The sequence below is a fragment of the Mus caroli genome, chromosome 7 (assembly GCF_900094665.2).
Source record: "Mus caroli chromosome 7, CAROLI_EIJ_v1.1, whole genome shotgun sequence".
Classification (NCBI taxonomy): Eukaryota; Metazoa; Chordata; class Mammalia; order Rodentia; family Muridae; genus Mus; species Mus caroli.
Window position 1 is genome coordinate 123267858 of NC_034576.1, and position 23504 is coordinate 123291361.

Sequence of the window (23504 nt, forward strand, 5' to 3'; positions counted from 1 at the left end):
CTCCCTCCCTCCCTCTCGCCCTCCCTCTCTCCCTCCCTCCCTCCCTCTTTCCATCCCTCCCCTTCTCTGCCTGCCTGCCTTCCTTCCTTCCTTCTTTTTTTCTTGTGTGTGTATATGTGCACATACATGCATGTGTGTGTGTGTGTGTGTATGTGTGTGTGTGCGTGCATGTGGAGGTTGGAGAATAGGAGAATCGGTTTATCTTCCACCATGTGAATCCCAAGGATGGAATCCAGGTCCTTAGCATTGGCAGCAAATGCCTTTACTCAACGAGCCACCTTGCTGGCCTTTGGCTGTCATTTACATAACTGTTTAACAACAGCATTACCACACACATATGGGACCATTATTGTACCTGTGGTCCATCCTTGATTGAAGGGCGGCTGACTATGCAATATGTGAGTGTTGCAGAACCTTAGTGAACATTAGAATGAGCTAGGGAGAGCTAGCTTGGTGGCACAGGCTTGTGATCCCAGCTCTCTGGAGGTTGAGGTAAGAGCATATCAAGTTCCAGGTCAGTTTGAGCTAAGTAGGGGGATCCTGTAAAGGGAAAGCAGGAGGGAGGTATATATATGTATATGCACATACATACATACATACACTGCACGGAGGAGACTCTGGAGTGGACACCACATTGGACTCTGAGCATCTATGGAGTTCAGATCTGTCTGCATAACTTGTAGGCGTTCCTTCCATGCATTTAGGGATGAGAACTGCAGGTGTGCCCTGTGACTCTAGTTCTGAAAGGGAAGGTGACTCAGCACAGGTGCTTTCTCTTTGGTGGTGGGGGTGATGGTGGTAGAGGTAGTGTTAGGTAACAGTGAGGCAGGGTCTCATAAGAGAGCCTGATACATTTTCTGGGCTCTCAGGCAGGGCTCATAATATCCCAAGACTCAACAAAGCAGACTATTTCAATATGCGATATGATACTCTCTCCAGTGTCACCAAAGCTCCCCTGTTGGCAGCCTCTACCTAGAATGTATATGCAACCCTCCTCTGCCTATTTATTGTTGTTTTATGTGTATGAGTGTCTTCTCTGTGTGTATGTATCTGCACCATGTGCATGTGTGGTGCCTGAGGAGATCAGAAGAGGGTGCTGCATCTCCTGGAACTGGAGTTTTGGCAGATAGTTGTGAGCCATCATGTGGGTGCTGGGAATAGAACCTGGGTCTTCTACAAGAGCAGCAAATGCTCCTAACCACTGGGCCATTTCTCCAAACCCCAAGCTTGTCCCCCTTTTAAAAGATAAATATAAGGCTAAAAATTAAGTTGGTACCAAACCAAAAAGAAGATATATACAAACTTACATATTTTGTAGATATTATCAGATTGCTTGGTGATATTGTACTGTACATTCAACAGTCTTGGAAAAGCACACATTGGGTAGCCTTTTACACCTGGTCTGGCATTAATTATTATCACTCTATTTTTGGCAATCTGATGGGTGAAAAGTGATGCATGCCTGTTATTTAACATTTATCGTATTGCTGTGGAAGTCAAATATCATTTTGGTAGAATTACTTATTAGAGACATTAGTTGGATGAGGGATTCAATTTATACAACAGGCTATTATGAAGAAAAAACCCACCTTCAGGCATTAAGCGGTAATAGAGTTTAAACTCTGATTTAAATGCATCTCACACGTTTTTTTTTTTTCTTTTAACTACAGTTTCCTGAAATCCTTCAGCAAACAGCTTCCAAGATGGTTGGGGTGTTGCTTCCTAAAGAATTTCTCTGGGCTGTCTTTGAGTCTGTTCAGAATAGCAGTAACGAGAGCCCCAGCTTTGACCCCACCTTCAGTGAGTGTTTCTAGGGCGTCTGACCCTGCATCTGGGGTGGCATTATTTTAGGCTGAGTTTGCGACATAACAGAGTTTCCTTCTCAGACGGCAAAGCCCACAGGCCAAAGAATGACAGTTCTGTAACATGATTTGAAATCAGATGCCAGGCTTGAAGGCTTGACGAGTGGACAGTGACAAGCATTTCCATAGGTCTGGTTTATGTTTTTAAAAAAGATTTATTCATTTATCTGGGGAATTTTGCCTGCATGCCTACATGTACCACATGTGTGCAGTGCCTACAGAGACCAGAAGAGGGCGGTGACATACAGGAACTAGCATCACATGGGTGCTGAAAATTGAACCCCAATCCTCTGAAAGAGTTAGTGCTCTTAACAGCCGAGGCATTCTCTACAGCCTTTATTTGGCTTATCTTAAAGGCTCAACCTAGCTTCACAACTACAAGGTACAGGTCGGTAGGGCTTGAAGTCTCTTAATGACTGTGTGGCTCTCCCCTAAGGTCTTCAGGTTGCCTACCCCTTTCTTCGTTAAGAGTCAGGGTCTCTCTCTGTAGCCCAGAGGCTTGTAACTCACTGTGTAGTCCAGGCAACCTCCAATTCTTATTCATCACGCAGCAGCCTCTCTAGGGCAGGGATTACAGGTGGGAGCCACCACGCCTTGCTGTACCTCAGGTTTCGCCCTCTAAAGTGGAGTCATGTGAACTCTGGGCTGCAGTGGTCATTGTGAGAGTTTAAACCTCCCCAGTTTCCAAAGGGCGTGGCATGAAAGGAATGATCAGAAAGTATTTTTCCTTAAGGACTACCAGGCGTATCACCATTTTTATAATCTTCACTGAGTGCCTGGTAAATATTGACTCTTACTGGCATGAGGTGGGCGGGATTAATCAGAACTGACATTGATAGTGACAGGGACAGTGATGGCTGGCTGTTGTTGCTTACTTGCTTATTTAGAGTAAGACTTCATTGTGGCATAGTTGTTTTAGGGTCACTTATGCTCTGGGAAGGCCCCCCCCATGCATACTCTGTAAGTAAGCCAGATAAACCCTTTGTTTCCCCAAGTTGGACCTGGGTGGAATTCCACAGCAGTTTGTGTTGGAGCCCTATAAGGAAGGGTTGAAGCCCTATTTGTTTGGGTCTTCATGCCAAGTGTTCATGTAACACAGGCTTTCTCAGTGACCCTACGCCCTACCTATTTGGCAAGACTGGGTGGTTAGCTTCCTTCTCTGCTCTCCAGGCACTGGAACTTCAGGCCGATCCTACCTGCCCAGTTGCATTGTGGTGAGGCCTCTTGGTGGATGTGCACAGCAGGTCATAACTATGGCAGAGGTGGGAGCCCTCGGCTCCCTGCTGTCAGCTTTTATAGTGCCCTGCCTCTTGTGAATGATTCTGACTAGAGAAGATTATTAAGAAAACATGGAACACTTCCTGCAATTCTCTTTCCTCTGTTGCATCCTCACATCTCTGTGTGTTCCTCAGGTTGTCATGGAGTTGTGACTCCCTCTTCAGATGATATCTTCAAGTTGGCCGAAGCCAATGCCTGCTGGGACCCTGAGGTTCTTCTCTGCATGGAGGAGGACACTTTCATCAGGAACGTGGAGCTGCTGGGGGCTGTGAAGGGTTTCAGCCGGTCTCAGCTGATGGCCTTGAAGGAGAAGGCAATCCAGGTAAGCCCACGTTGGAGAGGAAGCTCACCAGCTACCCAAACAAGCAGCCAGTATCCAGCCCCAGCCTCCCTGTGCTTATGAACCCTTTGAGGCCCTGCACCCATGTCATTTTGTTGAAATTCAGTAGTGTGGGTCATGACTTCCTCATCTGAGAAATGGGCACACTATTGGTACCTTTGTCCTAGGGCAGAGGCAGAACACAGATGATGCATGTCTTGACCAATCAAGTTCTCTGCATATTCTGACCTAAACTGCTTGCAAGAATGTTACCTTTATTTCCTCCTCTTGGAGAATCCTAACAGCTGTCTGCAGCTGGCCTCCTCAGTAGCTGCTGCGGAGTCATCTGAAAGTCGGAAAAGGTTGTGAAAGGGATTAGAAGTAGTTTGTCATTTAAAAAAATGTTCCCTTTGAGGGGAGATGGCTCAGTGGTTAAAGCACTTTCCTTGAAGGTGTGAGGACCGGAGTTTGGATTCACAGCACCAACTAAAAGCAGGTGGAGTGGGGGTTATTGTGATCCCAGCCCTTCGGAGGTAAAGATGGGGAGTGGCTGAAGCAAGCTGGCTTACCCCAAAAAGCCAAACCAGTGAGCTCTGGGTTCAAGTGAGAGACTCTGCCTCTCTTACAACAGTGGTTCTCTTTCTTCCTAATGCTATGACCCTTTAATGCAGTTCCTCACAATATGACTCTCCCCAACCAAAAATATTTCATTGCTGTAATTTTGCTACTGTTATGAATCATAATGTAGATATCTGTCTGGGTTGTTGTGTCTGCAGCTCTCAGAACATGCAGATACAAGCTATCTTGCTTCGCATTATCTGTTACAAAAATGATATCGCACTCATTATTCAGGAACTTGTCTTCCACAAGCAATGTGTTTTTCTGTATCAAAAAGATAAATATACATCAATGTTTGGGGACTGGTCTTTATTTAGCTAGCCTTAAGCTTTGGATCCTTTGAGATTTTTATAAGTGCTTCATGACTGCCAGCTTTCCATTGCTGTGACAGAGTAAGTAAAGACAACTTGCAGGGGAGGAAGGTTTACTTTAGCTCATGGTTTCAGAGCCTTCAGTCCATGGTCAACTGGCTCTTGGTTTGGGTCTGAGGTAAAATAGGATATCATGGTAGAGAGGGCATGATGAGGCATAGGTGATCACACATGGCTGCCAGGAGAGGAGAATGATGATGACAGACAGACAGACAGACAGACAGACTTTCTAGTACCTTTCAAAGGCTTGTGCCCACTTGACTTTTTTATTCTAGCTAGTCCTCATATCCTAATAGTCTGTTTAGTTGTAAACTCATCAGTGGATCTCTCAATGGGGTTATTGCCCCCATGACCCAACTACCTCTACATAGCAACCACCAGCTCAAAACCAAGCTCTCAACACACGCGCTTTGGGGGGAGTGCTTCATGCTCAAACCCTAAGTAAGCCTTTGTACATGTTTGAACACATGGTTCTGAGCACTTGCCTCATGATTTTCTAAAGCTAATTTCCCAGAAGTGGAACCCTCCCCCCCGGAAAGACTGGTGGCGTATGTGGTGAGTGTGTGTAATACACTCAATGTCTGGACTGCTATAAAATACCTTCTATTGCTTAACTTATAAACCACAGAAGTTTATTTCTGGCAGCTCTGGTAGCTAGGAAGTCCATGATCAAGGCTCTGACAGATTCAGTGTCTGGTGAACATGAATTTCTCTAAGGTGGTGGTTTTCCCCAGCATCTTGCCCTCATACAGTGGAAGTGTGCTGGGAGCTCTCAAGATCTCTCTTACAAAGGCAAGGATTCCATTTATGAGAGTGGAGTCATTTTCTAGTACATTAGGGATTAGGCCTCAGTGATGGATTTTGGGAGGATATTAAGTAGAGACCACAGCAGGCACTGTCACTAATCTTTGGTCTGCTCTGTTTTTCTCCTACCTAAAGGTTTGGGACTTGCCCTCCCGCTGGAAAGAACACCATATTGTCTCCCTGGGGCGCATTGCTTTGGCTCTTAGCGAGAGTGAGTTGGAGCAGCTGGACCTCAGCTCCATAGATACTGTGGCATCCCTGGGCCAGCAGACAGAATGGACATCAGGACAGGTGGGTAGATGTTCCTGGGTCTTTTACAGATTCCTTAATTGCTTATGCTTGACTTTGCACCCCTGAATAGATTTATAGTACTTACGATAGCTTCTTTTATGTCCTTGCTAAAGACCTCCATCATCATTGTCGTTTCTCAGTCTCTTTTTTTTTTCTTTTCTAAAAGACAGTTATTTTTATTGTTAAAATTTTATGTCTGTGTATGTCGTGTGTGCAAAGGTACTCTGGAAGGGCAGAAGAGGGCACCAGCTCCCCTGGGAGTGGTTATGAACTGCCTGATGTGTGTGGCTGGAATTGAACTCTAGTCCTCTGGAGGTGCAACAAGTATACTCAACTACTGAGCCACCTCTCCAGATCCTCTCAGTTTGTATCTGTGGACTGATTTTCTCCTAATGAAAACCTAGTAATTTGTCACTTGCTCTGAGACAAGGGCAGGGAAATGGGGACACTTAGTAATTCTGTCAGAGTGATGAATGAACATTGTGAACTTCACATTGCTAAGAGTTTGATTTAGGTGTCTGACAGCGGTGTATGCCTGTAATTCCAGCAATTGGGAGGCAGAGGAAGGTGGCTCTCTGAGTTCTAGGACAGTCAGAGCTACAAAAAACAAACAAACAAAAAAAATCAAAACCCAACCAAACAAAAAACCCTGTCTTGAAAAACCAAAAAACTAGGCTTTGCTATGTTCTGAAATATATGTGTTTGCTAGTAATTTTTATCTTTTTGTTGCATTCTCTTGAGCTTTATTGGGGTGGGGTGATCTTTATTCTGTGGCTTTGTTGAGAAATGATACTTCTACAGAATAGGCCTAGTATCCATGTGTTACACGGTCTCTCCACTCTGGCTGGGGGAGAGAAAACTTCTTCTAACTCCATGTGAACTTTAAGAACGGCTTAGCCTGCCCCCTTCTCCTGCCTCTTACCCTCTGAGTGGTTTCATTCCTGACATCCGGACACGTAGAAATGAGGACTTGGTACTCAGGAGGACATCTTGGCTGATCTCTAGGACTCTCTCCGCACAACTTCCTCTTCTTTCTTTGCCCCTGAAGTGAGTGTGCTTTGGCCTTCCTGAACTTGGACTTCTCTTCCATGTTTTTGTGTAATCATTTATAGAAAAACCGAGATTGTCACCTTCGTGAGGCTGCTTTTATGGGAAGAAAACATTCTAAGAGTTTGATTTCTTCTCTCTGGGGACTATGCGTGATATTTATACTGGCTTAGGCTAGATCCTGGGCACAGAAATTGTATCCATAAAAGATGACTAGCGCATATTTTTTTTCTTTAAAAATATATGGTTACACATGCATGTTTCATCACATAATAAATATGTATTGAATAAGTGAATGCAAAGATATTCTCATCTTCTAGAGGTCAGCAGAAGTGGGTTGCTTGGTAAGGGCTGAGATTTGAACTGGTGGAAAGAGTAGCAAAGGTTGGCTTTTTGACCTTGGATCTCTGTCTTCAACGCAGCTAGACCCCTGGGCTCCTTTGGTCTTTCCTGATGTATGTAGAAAGTGCCTCTGGGGGATAGTTTTAGGGCTTGCTTTTTGTTTACCTGTTTCATGATCACCTTGACATGCTCCTCGGTTGTTCAATATTTTAATTTTGTTCTATATTTTGTTTGGTTTTCTAGTTGTTGATGATGGGTTGAAAGTCTGGCTGTTGATCTCCTGTAGGTTAAAGTTGTCCTCCTGCCTTTTAGTTTTGATTGGGTGAGGCATTGGGGTCTCTAGTTACAACTGCCTCTGTGTTAGCTTGGTCAGTTGCCCCTCAGTGGTTCTTTCATTATGAGCAGCCCCATCAAACAGTGTCTCTGCTTCATTTACTATATCAGAAAGTTCTGCTGTCAACTCCATTCACATGGTTGTTCAGCTCTGAGCAGCTAGCTACTCCTATCTGGGGCAGAGTATGTTGGTTGGTTATGCCTGCTACAGTAGTGGAGTCTCTGTTACAATGAGTGGAGTCTGTCTGTATGAATAGATGGTGATCAGAGTGGGGGAGGGTGTGTGGAAGATAGATTAAACCCAATTCCTGGAACCTATAAATACAATTTCTTTCATTGGAGGAAGGGGCTTTACAGATAGAAGTCATTTAAAAATCGTGGGATGGGGGCTGGACAGATGGGTCAGTGCTTAAGAACACTTGTTGCTCTTGCAGATGACCTAGGTCTGCTTCCCAGAGTAAACAATGTATGGCTCACAACTGCACCTTACTCCAATTCCAGGGGAGCTGATGGTTTCTCGTGGCATTCACAGGGACTTGCACACATGTGGTGCAATACATCCACTCAGGCACACACCCATACATGTAAAAAAAGAGATGAAAATTACCCTGGTAGGTCCAATGTGATCACAAGGGGCCTTATATAAGGGAGCCAGGATGCCACAGTCATAGAGAGGGATTCAATGGTGAAAGTGGGGAGGGGGGAGCAGGAGGGAGATAGGTTTGTAATGCTAGGCTGATGACTCTGAAGATGGAAGAAGTGGCCATAAAAGAACTAAGGGAAGAACTCAGAAGGAGTTAGGAAAAGTGAGGAAACGCAGTCTCTCTAAAGCTCTCAAATGGAACACATCCCACTGATTGATTTCAGGACTGAGCCTCTGGGAATCATAGGTGAATTCACCTGTTTTACCACCAGATGGTAATTTGTAACAGTAGCAAGAGAACTAAGGCAGAGTGGCCGGAAAAAGAAAAGCAGTGATATTGTCAAACCAAGGGGGATGGGTGTCGGGTAAGACTAAGGTGTGGGCTCTTCTCTCACTAGGTTTAGATAATCAGAATGGTGATGTCCCGTGACTCTGAGTGGCACCTTTCAAATACAGCAAGGTGTAAATCATGTCTCACCTGGAACAGGGCAATATGGAGATCCAGCCATGAGAATGAATAGAGCTAAAAAAAAAAAAATGTGTTGAACAATAATAATGTAAAGGTCTGCAAACTTTTTTCAGTTACTGCTGTCAGTTACTTTTCTTATTGTTGTGTTAAAGGACCTGAGAGGGAGTGGTTTAAAGAGGGCCCAGCATGTCCTGGCTCATGGTTTGAGGGGACACATTCCATTCTGGTGGGGAAGGCGTGGCTTCAGGCAAGGAAAGCCTGGCTGCAGGAGAGGGAGGCCAGCTGGTCACACTGTATGGGCTGTCAGGAAGCAGAAAGTGAACAGGAAGTCAGGGCCAGCTATAAAGGCTCACTTCCTCACTCCTCCAGCAAGGCTCCACTCTCTGTAGGCTCCACACCCTTCCCAAACAGTGCTCCAGCTCAGGGGCCAAGGGTTCTAACAGGTGACCTGTGGGGACATTTCACGTTCTAGTTCTTTTCAGCCATTGTCCTCAGCATCCGGTGTCACCAGCACCACAGTCACCTCCCTTTCTCTGAGTTGGTGTCCTTGTTTGAAGAATGGAAAGGATTAAACTCAATAAAGTGAACTTCCTTCTACTAACGTTCTGCAGTCCCGTGGTTCTCTGGCTCTGAAACTGGTTTCGACTAGTTTGGGAAGTGCCACACTCCATTCCTGATATTAAAATGATTTTATTTGCAGCCTGGAAGAAACCGAAAAATAGATCTAACTTAGAAGCTGGAGCATCCCTTTTCCCGTGCGCCAGTTTTAATTCTCTCGGATGGCAGCGAGATATATCAATATGTTTGAAAAGGATATGAAAACGTAACATTTGCATATATCATCAGCAGTCAGTTCTTCCACTTCAGCCTCCAATCAAACCTTTAAATGCATGCTTCTAGATTAATAGTCAGACCTGGAGGAACTACATTAGCAAATAGTTCAGCTTAAAACCTAATGTAAGGGAGGAAAGAAACCATTACAGAAGTCAGAGGGATGAACAGAGAGACTGAAGGTTTACAGCTACTCATTTTTCTGTGGTTAATATTGCCTACAAGTGTTGGTATTAATTGTCTCGGAATCATTACATATACACTGGTCCAGTCATTCAGGGAGATATATTTTAACTTATCACCTTGCAGGCTGAGCTTGCATTTTCCAGGTCCCAGATGCAAGGACACTTTAATACCACATCTTCAAAGCAATTTTATCTGAATTGTAATTTTGCACTTTCGGTTTTTAAAATGAGCATCCACGTTTGAGAAGCACAAATTGCCATGAGTCAACTGGTAAAACCTGATTGTGGAGACTTAACAAGAAAAATCCAGCCCATGGGCAAACCACTCTGCATGAGTCGGTCTTGTCTGATCTTGGAGGCTAGGCAGGGTGGGCCCTCTCTAGTACTTGACTGTTTAGGGATACTGGGTACTGTTAAGTCTCCATTTTTTTTCTTCCAGAGGCAAACATCTTTAATGGTTAAGACAACTATGGTATCTCACTGTCTGGATTTTAAATTTTCGAGTGTGTGTGTATGTGTGTGTGTGAGTGCAGGAGCCCTCTAGGTTGGCCCTGGGAATCTTCCTTATTTTCTTTCTCTCCACTTCATTCAGGGGTTCTCCATTAAACCCAGACCTCACTAATTTGGTTAGTCTAGCTAGCCAGCTTGCTCCAGGGATCCCTGTCTGTGGCATTGGAGTGCTAGAATTACAGGTAGGCTTCCATGCTGACCTTAATGCCATGGTGGCATTAATGTGAGTCATCTTCACACTTGCACAGCAGGCCCTGTGAGCCATATCTCCAGCCTCTATCTGGGGTTTTGCTGTAGTACCACTAGTCTATAGCAGAGTAATAGTTTTAGGTTCTTCAGATCTCAGGGGGTTATTTGTGAAAGAGGAACAATATGAGTATTTGGTCAATAGGTTCATGCTGAGGAGTAGATAGGGCATTGTGGGTAAAGTTGTCCGAAGGGTGCAGCAAATGCAGGGTACCCAGCCTGCCAGCTTTTGTTGCTCTGTGTGCATATTACCATTCAGTCAGATGCATGCAAGCTGCAGTCGGTGTTCCAAACTCATCCATAGCAGCTAGTAGCTATGTGCCATTGAGGGTAACTCATCAGTGGCCAGTCTGTTAATTTTTTGACCCTGTAACAAAATACCCAACACAAATAACTTAAAAGAGGAGTGATTTATTTCATTCATGGTTTCAGAGGGGTTGGGCCATGGTCACATGGCTTTATGTGCTTGGGCAGAATGCCATGGTGACAGGGTGGGTGGTGGAGGGCAGTGCTTCACTTCGTGGTGCACAGAGTATGGAAGACACTGCGACCAGGTAGAACCTTGAAAAGCAAGTCTGCTTTCTTCAATGAAGCCCCTCCTTGTAAACTTTCCAGAACCTTCCAAAGGAGTGCCACCAGCTGGGGATCAAGTGTTTGACAAGTGAACATTTCACATGCACACGTTTGTCTTGGGATGGCACAAAGCTGCTGCCTTTTCAGAGAAGCCTGTCTTTTTCTATGATGTCTGTGGCTCACACACTATGGCCATTTGTGTACTCAGTCAGTCATAAAGTATGCAGCAGACTTTAGGCTAGATATTTGGAACATGATGACAAGCTAGGCATGACCCTTTGGGGATCTGCCTGTGAGATGGACAAAAAAGTGGTCAAGGGGAAATTTTTGAAAAATTGTGATAAGTGCTACAGAAGCTGGGTGGGATGCTCATAAGAGGATGAGAGGGGATGCTGGTGGAGGTGAGGGAGTCCAGGGGGATAGTCGTCTCTGTGAGTGTAGACATTAAGCAGACTTGAGGGGCAGGGAGGCAGCAGCCACGTGGTAAGTGGAACTCCCCTGTAGCATTCCTACATTTCCTATTTCTCAGCGTTTCTCTCAACATTGTAACTATTTTACTGTGTGATGCAGATGACTGACATAAAGGAAGCGGGAACAATGCCTATGTCCCAAGACCCATGCTCCCACCGAGATGCTCGATGCTCGATGGTCATGCTTCCGTGCCTTCTCCTCACCTTTGTCTCTGACCTCTTGGAATCAGTCTTATCTGCTCTTATCCACACCGAAGGATCCACACACCATTATGTAGCTCAGCCCCAAGGAATCGACTTGGATCCTTTCCAGGCCCTGTGTAGGTAAATCAAGTGAACCAGGGCCAATTTATTTATTAGCAGCAACAAACCCAACATAAAGTTGCCTTAGTGAAGGAAGGAATTCATTGATGTTTGTCTTAGTTACTATTCTGTTGCCATGACAAAACACCACGACCAAGGAAACTTATAAAAGAAAGTGTTTAATTTCGGGGCTCACAGTTTCAGGGGTGAGGGCAAGACTATCATGGTGGGGGACATGGCAGCAGACAGGCAGGCATGGCTCTGGAGCAGTATCTGAGAGCTTACATTTGATCCATAAGCACAAGGCAGGGAGGGGAGCTAACTGGAAATGGTGTGGGCTTTCAAAACCTCAAAGTCCACTCCCAGTGATAGACATATCTACTTTAACAAGGCTACACCCCCGAATCCTTCCCAAATAGTTCTACCAACTGAGGGCCAAGCATTCAAGCACATGGGCCTGTGGGGCCATTCTCATTCAAACCACCACATCACTGATAATTGAAAAGTTCAAGTTCAAAGTTCAGGTACATCTTCATCCAGAAGCTTCAGTACCATTGCTGGGATCTAGTTCTCCCCACATTGAAGAGTTCTGCTTTCTTTCGTATTTGCTTTATTCTGAGGTTGGTGGACCTTCTCAGTGTAGCAGGTTCTAGAAGATAACTGTGTATATCATTCCAAGGATCCCTGTGTGTTTCTTTCTGAGTTCAAGGCAAAAAACCCAGAAGTTCTTCTAATTAATCTAGCCAAAACGGTGGTTAGTTCTGGCTAGAACACATGCCTAATCTGGAGCCAGTCCCTGTGGCCAGGCAAAGAAAGGGCACGATTAAGAGAGGACTAGGCCATGTCATTACCCATAATGCAGTTGGCTTCAGCTAAACCATATGGGGGATAGGGGGGAATGGCTTTCCATGGGACAAGTCATGAGGTTTGAATAGCCTCTTGGCTGGAATTATGCAAGATCCTGTAATCACACAAATTTCATTGGGGACACCCCTGTGTAATTTTTTTTTAGTACCAAAAACATTTACATTCCCTTTAAAGATTGAGGGAAAGATAGAGTTCTGGAGAAAAGAGAGAAAAGAAAAATCATTCTAGCTTGAGTTTTTCATGCAGAAATGGCATTCGAATTGGACCAAAACACAGAGTATAGCTGGGTTTTATTAGTTGGAAATACAGAAGCACATTTCACGTGGAGGAAACGGTTTGAGCAGAGGCAGTGAAGTAGGACATAGGAGGTTTTACTGGAGAGTTGTGCAGACAGATGCTGGAAATATTCAGCTCTGGATGTCTAAGAATTTGAACAGTCAAGCCACCTGGAAGTCAAATGATTTCTAAAGGAAAGAAACTAACAGATTTCTTTTCTTTTATTACTTTTTTTTATAGGCTAAATCCATTCTGCAGGCATTCCTTGAAGATTCAGGCTATGGTATACAGGATCTGAAGAGCTTCCATTTGGTTGGGCTTGGTCCTACTCTATGTGCTATGGACCCTGCTGAAATACAACTAATAAAGACCTCAGAATTCAGGTAGCTATAATACTAGAGTGCAAAGTGGAAAATGTTCCACTCATACATTCATCATTCTTTCCATCCATCCATCCATCCATCCATCCATCCATCCACCATCCACCCAACCACCTATCCATCCATTTATCTTTCCTGTCACCTATATACCCACCCATCTATGATCTATGCATACATGTATCCACCCATTCACATACCCATTTACCTACCTGTCCTTCTGCCCATCCATCAATCTATTCACCACCCACTCATCCATCCATCCATCCATCCATCCATCCATCCATCCATCTATCCATCACCAACCTATCCATCCATCCATCTACCTATCTATCTACTTATCCATCTGCCCATCCATCCATCCATCCATCCATCCATCCATCCATCCATCCTCCACTTTCCGATCTTTGTCTCTTTCTGGGCTACAGTATGCAGTGGGATTTGCTGGATCCTGTCTAGGTGCTGAGATTCTTTGTCTTTTGTGCACTGCTTGATGGTCAGAGAATCCCCCAGACTCACCAGACCCCTCCTCTCTAACCAGGGCAGTGGTAGCCAGAATTGGGACACTGTTCTGCAGTACCCCTGTCTTAGCTGGATTTAAGAAGAAAGCAGAAGTTGTATTTGGGAGACCCACTGAGTGGACCAGCTCCATTTTGCAGGAGCTTGGGACCATTGCAGGTAAGGGGCTCCTGGGTACATCCTTGCTCTTTAAATTTAAAATTGGGACTAAAGTAAAGTATAACAGAACAAAGTAGTAATCCAGCCACATGAAGCAAACATGAAGGAGTTCTTGTAGAATCCGGATGTCAAGACTTAAGTTGCAAGAGGCAGTGCCCACAAGTCTGCATTTTAAAATGAGCCATCTCGGGGGTTCTTGCACTCACTATCGTCTCAAAATCATTGATCTAGAATGTGATTCAGTTGGGCTCCTAAATAGATTTATACCCACTCTTAAAGTGTGTAAATAAACCTCCCTCTGGGTATACAGGCCACTGGAGGAGGCCAATCAGGGCTAATGTGACCCACATATTTTCCTGAGTTGATTAAGGAAGTGGAGTCCCTAGTTGGCCGTCTTGTGAGGTAAGGCTTAGTGCTTCCTGGGGACTCATTGATCTGTACATTATGCAGCACCATTAACAACGGTAGAGTCCCACAGCTTGAGCAACACACTCTCGATCCTTTCTCTCCCTAGCTGGGATAACGAAGGCAGAGCTCCGAACGCTCGACAAAGAACTGATGCCCTATTTCCAGCCATCAGCCATAAGATGCCTGCCTGGTGAGGTATTCAAAGTAAGTGCTCATTTCTTCAGGGAGAGATGGGAGCCCAACCTCCCTTCACACCACACAGGGACACAGGTGACGGGCACAGGGACACAGGTGACAGGCACAGGGACACAGGTGACAGACCTGGAGCCTTGGGGATTTCCAGCCAGCCCTTTGCTTTCAGGGCCAGAGAAGATCTACATGCCAATGATGGCTGTCCAAATAATTTCAAGTGTTTTTTAAAGAAGTTTTTTTTTTTTTTTTTTTAAGTTTTCATTTTATCTTATTTTTCTTTTTGGTCCCCTCCCCTTCGTAGCCTATGGTACTGATTGTGTATTTCTAGAGGTATGGCCACAAAACCCCTGGGGACAGATATGTTTCAGAATCCAGAAGCTTTCAAGTTTTGTAAAATTCATGGTATGTGCCTTAACACCTCTAGCAGTGTCAGAGGGAGCATTCATAAGCAAACATATTCATTTTTTTGGGGGGGGGGGAAGAAAACCTGACAAGTCATACTGAATACACTGAAAATAGTCTCCTATCCATTCAGGTCCAACTTCTGCTGTCTTGTTGTAAACTTTAGAAAAAAAATTCAGTTTTCAGAGCCTGTGGACTTTGGATTTGCAAACGGGCATTGTGGGGTTTGAGAGGACAGGATGCTCTGTTGAGTGGGGCTGGCCTTGTGTTTTATGTTTGTGTGTATGTGTGTGTGTGTGTTTGTGTGTACATGCATGTAGAGGTCAGAGGACAACCTCAGGTGTTGTTCCTTTGTTGCTGTCCACCTTTTTATTTATTTAGAAAATTAAAATTAATCACTTTGTGTGTGTGTGTGTGTATGTGTGTGTGTGTGTTTGTGTGTACATGCATGTAGAGGTCAGAGGACAACCTCAGGTGTTGTTCCTTTGTTGCTGTCCACCTTTTTATTTATTTAGAAAATTAAAATTAATCACTTTGTGTGTGTGTGTGTGTATGTGTGTGTGTGTACACATGCACACAGGAGTGCATGTGTAAGCCATAGTGCACGTATAGAGACCAGAGGGCAACTTGAAATGACTGGTCTCTTCTTCCACCACGTTAGTCCTGGGGATCCAAGTTCAGGCCAGGCTTGGCAGCAGGTGCCTGTACCTTAATGAACTATCTTACTGGACTCATCTTCTTCCCTTTAAACTTTCATCTTCTGTTTGAGTATTTTGCCTGCATGTGTGCCTGGTGGCCAGGTATGTGTAATGCCTGCGGAGGCCAGAAGAGGACATTCCTGAGATTGGAGTTTGAATTCACTCTTTTTCACTGTTCAATCACTTGATTGTTTAATCTCATTGAACTCCCATCTCAGTCTTGTACTGTCTGAGCCTGAGGCTGTGAACCTCCATGTGGGTGCTGGGAATGGAGAAAGGAACCTAGGCCCCTTGGAAGAGGGAGCAGCAAACGCTCTAGCTGCCAAGCCCCTCCCCACCCCATGCGCACCCTGAGACAGCATTCTTCACCGATCTAGAGCTCAACCAAGGGCTCAGGCTGGCAGATGAGCAAGGGACTCAGCTGGCCCTGTTTCCCCAGTGCTGGGATACTGGCTGAGGTATCTCCCCACCCTTCTCTGTTTTTGAGATAATGACTTAATATATTGTTCAGTTTGCATAAGCTTGGTATGTAGCCCAGGCTGGCCTCAAACACCATCCCATCTCAGCCTCCCGAGTGCTAGGATTATTGGTATGTGCTGCCATTCTTGGTTCAGTTTTGTTGCTGCTGCTTTCTGAGTGACACAGGGACACATCCTGTCCTCACCGGGATGCTGGATGCTTACAACACTTCTGCATCATGGGCAGCTGTTTGGGGGAAATAACCAACTGGCCTCAAAGCCACTGCATTAGTTACTTATCTGTTGCTGTGAACAACAACAACAACAACAACAACAAAAGACAGAACCAACTTAAGGAAGGAGGGGTTTATTTCAGCTCAGGTGTGATGGGTGCAGTCCAGTATGGCAGTTGGGTCACTAGGTCTGTCAGTCAGGAAGCAGAGATGGGATAGAGGCAAGACCAGGTTGTAATTCTCAAGGCCCACTAATGCTATACATCCAGTGGCCTACTCGTACAGAATGGTTCCACAACCTACCAAGTGCTACCAACTAAGCATTAACTGTTCAAACACAGAAACCAGAGAGGGACATTTCTGACTCAAACCATTACAGCCTTTGAGCAAATTCCTTCTTCCTCTCTGATCACACTGCACTGGGAGGCGGTGACTCACGGCACACCCCCTCCCCCAGCACTTCCCTCTGGTCATGTTAGTATAGTTAGGGTGGCTTCTTTGTTCAGGCAGTTGCCTATTGCTGAAATTTCTATTTCATCTACATCAGGACGGGCTCCAGGTTAGATACATCTGGAATCTGCAGATTCTCTGGGGAAGAGGTTATAGCACAGTGGGCCAGGGAGATGAGGTCAAGGTTGGGTGTGGCCTGAGCTGAGCTGGAGAGCCCTGGTTACAGGGGAAAGTGTGTGTGTGTGTGTATGTATGTGTGTGTATGTATATGTATGCATGTATGTGTGTGTGTATGTGTGTGTGTATGTATATGTGTGTGTGTGTATGTGTGTGTGTTCTTCCCTCTAGATACATCAATGCAGTGTGACCACATGGGCCTCGTGTTGCTGGATCTTCTTGGCTTTTTTTCAGGGACCACCAGGAACCTTCATTTTTATGGGAAATCTCCTGATTTTTACATGTTGGTAGCCAGTTTGAATTTATTTTTGAAAGTGCTATAGGCCTAGGGATTCAACCTGGCTTGTGGATCACAAATCAGCAGCAGAGGGAAAACAGCTAATGTTTGTAATACAGACTCTGTTAATGATAGGTGCGAGTCAGCCTGCCAGCTACAGAGGGAAGGACAGTGCCTCAGACAGGAGGAAGGGCACAAAGCTGCTTCCTGTTTGGAAGAATGCAGAGCCTTATTGGGCCTGGAGGGAAGGTCAGGAGGAGAGGCAGGCAGGACTCCCATCCTGAAGGTGGTGTTGTGTTGAGGAGCCTGAGCTCCTGGTGTGGTGGTGGTGGTGAAAGCGGGGAAGGGTTGCAATCAGTGGAATTCAATTTCAGGAGGCATCTGCTTGGATAGGAGGGAAGTGAGAGGCCAATAGGAAAGGAAGGGATAAAGGAACAGGAGTGTGTGGAGTCCTAGCTTCTGGGAGATGCTTTAAGACAATCAGGAGATGTCAGAGGCTCTTCTGCCAGGCCATCTCAACCCAGTCTCTCTGGTGCTAGCCACCAAGTCCTTTTGAAGCTCTGTGACTTCAGAACATATCTTGTACACTGAGAATCACAGTGTGCCTAGCAGAGTTCGCCACATCTGCTGTCCACGGCAGCATTAACAAAGAAACAGCCAGTCTTGGCTCTTGACCTCTGCTGAGCTACCTGGACTCATCAGTCAACCAGGATTCCGATAGTCATACCAAAGGGACAGGGATGGCCTTGGAGGTGAGGTCTCTGAGGCACCTCAAAGTAAGTCCAAAGGCCTAGAAAGGTGACATAATCTGGGAAGATCACACAGCTGGTGTGCGGGCAGACTTAGTCTGGCACTCAGACCAGAGTTTGCTTCGTCCCTTCCTCTGGCACAAAGTAATTACCAACAGTCACATGGAAAGCCAAGAACCCTTTAAATGCTTTTAATTACTTCAAGGAAAAGTCTCAGCTTGGAGTGAGAATGGTTTAATACCCTTGTAATATTTAAAAATCTCCCATGCTTTTTTTTTTTTTTTTTTTTATAAGAGGCCCAGAGTTCAGCTGCTGTTGGTTGACACATCGAACAGGGATTCAAATAGTTTCCTTCAGCCTCTATTTAGTGCTTGCTTACAACCACGGTGCAAGGGTCTGACAAAGTTGTGCAGATAAAGGAGGTTTGGAAAATCTGGAGAGGGTTTACTGAGGTCCCCCGCCCTCCACTTTCCTGCCTGCAGGAGCTGTCCACGGAGCAGATGGCTTCCCTGGGTCCTCAGAATGCAGCTTCTGTAACCCATTCCCAGCGCCTGCAGCTCAGCTCGGCACAGCTGCAGAGCCTCCAGAGGGCACTAGATGGCGCCAAGACTCACTCCTGGCAGCCCGATCCTATGAGTTCCAGCCCTACCTGGCCAGCCTCCACTGGGTCCCCAACAGGTGAACAGAGCCACACCTGCCTCAGCCCCACCCCCATTCCCCTTCTCTGAACCTCGGCTTGCCCTGCAAGGTGGGAGGTTCCCATGATTCAGGGCTTGATGTATGTTGGGTGTCTGCTCTCAAAGGTACATCTTAAGTTCCCACCAATTTTCCTTTAAAGTCTTTTAAAGATCCCTGAGGTGGTTTTAAGATGCAAAAGTTGACAGTGTTTGAATTCCCTGGGTATGACCCAGAATTCACCGAGTCAGAATCTCTCAGGACCAAGTTCATTTCAGTAACTCCTTCATCCACCTACTTGCTGCCCAGTATTAATCAATCACTGTATATCTCTTTGATACCTAGTATGTAGGGACCAAGAATATGGATCAGGTGATGTCTCCTTGTTAGTAAGATCTCAAAGCCATAAGACAAGGGAGGCAATAAGCAGGGGCAGGTGATGTTGACTGAGGATTAAGCAAGATGGGAAGGAAGGAGGAAGGGAGGTGTGAGGGAACGAAGGAGGGAAGGAGAGAGGAAGGAAGGGAGGGAGGGACAGTTCCCCAGAGCAGTTGCCATTGCCCATGGTGCTGTGGCTCCCTCTTCTTGCTTTTGTTGGCTCCTCCCCTCTGCCACTCACTCTCTCACATCTTCCTGACACCTGTCTTGAGTGGGTACCACCTTTGCAGCAGGTGTGGGTCTATACTTCTAGGCAGGCAGTTTAGAGAAAGCTGGATACATCACCCTTGCTAACTCAGTCATGGAAGGGTGAGAGAAGACAGCGTGACTCTGAGGCCTGTGGTGGAGAGAGGGGACGATGGAGACAGGTGGCATTTGAGTAGGGGATAAACCTGAAAATACCCAGACTAGAAAGAGAACTTGGTCCCTAACTAGGACTCCCTTCCCTTTCTTCCTCTCCCTGTCTCCTTCCCTTCTTTTCCTTAATTAAAAATCCCCATATTCACTCCCCTCCTTCCACAGAGGATGTTGAATGAGGTCCTGACCATTTCTGTGGCCACAGGTGGCACCACCAAATAGCAACCATGTTCTTTTGATATACTTTTGCAAATTTTCATTGAAACATAGAATTCATATGATTTTTTGGTATGATGATACAAAAATCAATAACACATATAGCTTTAAACACATGGAGAAGGCCTGGAAGTTGTGTGATAAACCTTTTCCCTTTGTCCCCGGTCTTCCAGCCTTTCAGTTCTCTCCAGGGGCAGCCAATGTTGTCAGTAGCTGATGTATTTGTCTACACAGTCTGCACAGACACAAATAAGTCATGTCTATACAAGCCTTGCCCTTTTACAAGGGCTTATTGTATCCTTGTCCTGCATCCTGCATTTTGGATGTGTGGATCTGATGATACCTCTCAGAGGCATTTGTGCCCTCTGTGGGAACAGAACAATGGCTGGTTATACGGCTGAGCCTTAAGTGCCTAACCAGACCTGTATGTATAGATTTTCAGTTGGATTATCATATTTTCTGTTACACATAACGCAGCTGTACAATCTTGCCAGTGGCAAGTGCTCTTTTAAGTTAAGAGAGATTGCCAGAGAGGTAGGTATCAGTTTTCTCTTGAAACGGTAATGTCAGAAAGACCCTAATGCCCTTCCTCCATTTACCCTTCAGCCCCACCCCATCCCCAAGGCTGCCATCGGGTGAACCCTTTTTTTGGGAGCCCAACCCTTTCTTAAACACCCAGGAGTGATGCTTAACTGCAGATTCCCAGGCCTCCCCAAGAGTTCCCGAGTCAGCAACACACCCAGGCACCTGCAACTTGGATACACTCTGCTCCCTGACCTCTTTCGATTAAGGCAGGTCTGGAGCATGCTGAGTCACACAATCCCATTTTGTTCCCATTTCTCCATTACCCCCATTTAAAGGATGAGGAAGCGGAGGCCATGCTGCACCTCTGCAGTCCACAGCAACTTCCCGGGCCCCTTGCCCTGTGTTTGCTTTCAGGAGAGCCCACCTCCCAGGCGCTTTGGCTTGGCTGTACCCTGCTGCTTCTGACAGCCAAGTCCTGATGCCAAAGGGCCTGTTGAGTGCTGCAAGAAGCTGGTGAAGGTATGAAGAATCAGGAGCTGCTTTCAGACTGGGGGGACCTTTACCTGAGGAGCCTTATCGAGGGCAGGGAGATCACGGGGCCTTGGAAAAAATAATTATTAAAAACCATCTTGCATTCTTAAGCCAGTCTGTCTCCCTAGTGGGTACTCTTTTCCCATCCCATGTTGTTGACTTGGAGACAGAGAAGTTGTGGTGATGGAAGGGGAGAGAGAGAGAGAGAGAGCGAGCAAGAGAGAGAGAGAGAGAGCATGCCCTTTTAGCCAGGGAGTGATTTCGTTTCCAGTCTGGCTTGATTTCCCTTCCCTGGAGCACCAGGCAGCCTTGGATTTCTCCTTCGACACTTAGCTGGGCTGAAATAAATGAATCTCTCAACAGAAGCCAATATTCTTGCCTGATTGCTGCAACTAATTGATGTTGTGGTGGGTATCACATTGCTTGGAAATTAAAACATTTAACATGGCTCAACATTAAATCAATTTTTAAATACATTTTCCAGATGTTTCCATTTCCTTGGGAATCAGTGGAGTTATAACTTAACCTTTCTAAACATTTTTAGTTTTAGTGGAGGGTGTGGTTTTAATCTGCTCTGGGCTTTGGTGAATGGGCTGAAATAAAAAGATATAAAAATATATTGGATATGTCAATCATTGAAGCGATTTCTGACCAGCATAGGAAACCCAGTCCCTCCCCTCACCCCACTTGATCCTTCTGGGATGAACTTATTTCTAGAACTTGCCAAGTTCTTTTGGTCTTAGCGACAAGAAGTCAGAGCAATGGAAAGGGTGGGGCAGCACTGGCCTTGACTGGAAGCTATATCTGCAAGGTGACCATTGTGCTACCTGGCATTCCTCGGGTGGCAAGTGGGGGTGTCTTAAGTCTCTCTTTAAAAATTATTTATTTTCATTTTATGTATATCGATGACTTGCCTGTATGTGTGTCTGTGTTCCACATGTGTGCCTAGTGTTTACAGTAGGCCAGAAGGGGGAGTTAGATCTCCTAGAATGGGAGTTACGGATGGCTGTGAGCCACTGTGGTGGTTTGAATAAAAATGCCCCTCATAGGGAATGGCATTATTGTAGTGTGGTCTTGTTGGTGGAGATGTGTCACAAGGGGTGGGCTTTAAGGTTTCGGAAGCTCAAGCCAGGCCTAGTGGCTCACTCTGTCTTCCGGCTGCCTGCTGATCCAGATGTAGACTTCTAGACTCCCTCTCTAGCACCATGTCTGCCTGTGCCCTGCTGTGCTTCCCACCATGATAATGGGCTGAACCTTTGAAACCGTAAGTCAGCCCTCATGAAATATTTTCCTTATTAAGAGTTGTCATAGCCGTGGTGTCTCGTCACAGCAGTAGGAACTCTAACGAGACAGCCACCATGTGTGTCCTCTGCAAGAGCAACAAGTGCCCAAGCTGCTAAGAAACCTCTCCAGCTTCCATCCTGGGTCACCCAGTGAGTACTTCTTAGGCACTGCCATTGGAAGAGGCAGATGGGAAAGGGAGCTGGTGTGAGCCTTCCAAAGCCTGTGGTTGTGTCCTAAGAGCCTGAGGGAGTCCTGGGAAAGCTGCTATTGTAGAGGCCCCTCAGAGCTCAGGTTACAAGCCTGAGACAACACACCTGGATTTAATTTTATTATTTTTAATTTTTGCAACTTATTTTTTTTCATTAAAAATTTAAAGTTACAATATAATCTCATTACTCTCCCTCCCCTTTCCTCCTTATGTTTTTGTTCTATAAAATAAAATAAAATAAAATAAAATGAAATAAAATAAAATAAAATGTGGGTTCTGGGGATCGAATTCAGGTAAGACGTGGCAAGCAGTGTCTTGACTGAGCTGTCTGTCTAGCGCCTCCATTTGTGTGAGTGTTTGTGTGTGTGCGTGCGTGTATGTGTGTGTGTGTGTGTATGTGTGTCTGTGTGTCTCTGTGTGTAGGGAGGAGGGAGCTCACAGGTACACTCCATCACGCCTGCCCACAGAACTCTGAGATCTGCTTACTTTGTGGCTTTTGTGAGTCATCTTCTGTTTTGAGCACTGATTTCTGACCTCCCTGGCCACCCCTCCCCTCTGGATAATCATAATGGCTCTCCATCATAATAACGGCAAGCTGGCACCGTCAGGCTGCCCAAGGGCTGTCACTGTATGGCCAGCTCATTTCACGGTCATCAGGACCTGCCTGGGTGGGTCTTGAGATGGTTCCCCTTTGCAACACAAGGAGACTGAGCCCCAGGAAGGTTAAGGAGCTCTGCCGAAGGCCTTCTACTTAGTAGGGGACCAAATCCTGACTTCTTCACCTCTGTGCATTGCTACCTCCTGAATGGGTGAAGTTAACTTCTCTAATAAGTGAGATTAGAGAAAGATTCTGTAAATCCCTTCACCTCCTCTTCTGGCAGGAGGCCAGCTTGCCTCACAGCACAGATAATTGGTGATGGCCTCAGGCAGAAAGACAAATCTAGCTTGTGCCCTGCAGGACCCCCGGGGTGTCAGGCTGAAAAGAGTCCCTTGCATGCAGGGAAGCAGCAGGTCACACTGGCAGGTGCTGTCCCATTCACCTTTCAATGTCAGCCCTCCCAGTGGATTCCCAGCCTCCACCTCCTTGCAGGTTTTTAGATAGATGCAGGGATGAAGGTCATTTAGGCTCCCATAAGGGTGTGCTGCTGACCGTGGTTCTGACTGGGTGGGACCTGTGCCTTCCTGGCTAGTAACCATTTTGAATGTGGTAGATCTTTCAGCGGAAGCTTCACTTGCGGGCTACTCTGATACTGAGCCTTGATTGCCGAGGGCTGGAAATCTTTTCTGCAACCCTAGCCTGCTAGCTAATGGAAGTTGAACTCGTTTTTTTTTTTTTTTTTTTTTTTTTTGCTCTAGTTCTGGTACACAGACGGTCAGCCCCGGTAAATGGGTTGTGCGGCCAAAGAGGGGTCGTGCTGCCGTGCTGCATGTGTGTGAGAACTCGGGGAGGAGAGAGATGCTTGGCTTTGTTGAAGAAAAACTGTCGTGGGCAAGAGCAACAAGTTCATATCAAATAGTTGTTGCTTTGACCTT

General features: G+C 45.8%; 1 protein-coding gene across 2 annotated transcripts in view; it reads left to right on the top strand.

Annotated features, from left to right (window-relative positions):
* Otoa (otoancorin) overlaps nt 1-20585 on the top strand; it is a 78106-nt gene extending 57521 nt beyond the window's left edge. The window contains exons 22-29 of one of the 2 annotated variants that reach the window (XM_021167659.1): nt 1671-1800; nt 3275-3462; nt 5388-5543; nt 12879-13021; nt 13557-13693; nt 14208-14305; nt 18220-18415; nt 20363-20585. In XM_021167659.1, coding sequence (XP_021023318.1) covers nt 1671-1800; nt 3275-3462; nt 5388-5543; nt 12879-13021; nt 13557-13693; nt 14208-14305; nt 18220-18415; nt 20363-20427 — 1113 coding nt within the window. In that variant the 3' untranslated portion in view covers nt 20428-20585. The remainder of the gene's footprint in view (nt 1-1670; nt 1801-3274; nt 3463-5387; nt 5544-12878; nt 13022-13556; nt 13694-14207; nt 14306-18219; nt 18416-20362) is intronic. The other variant, XM_021167660.2, reaches the window with a different exon arrangement.
* Nucleotides 20586-23504: the final 2919 nt, after the last annotated feature.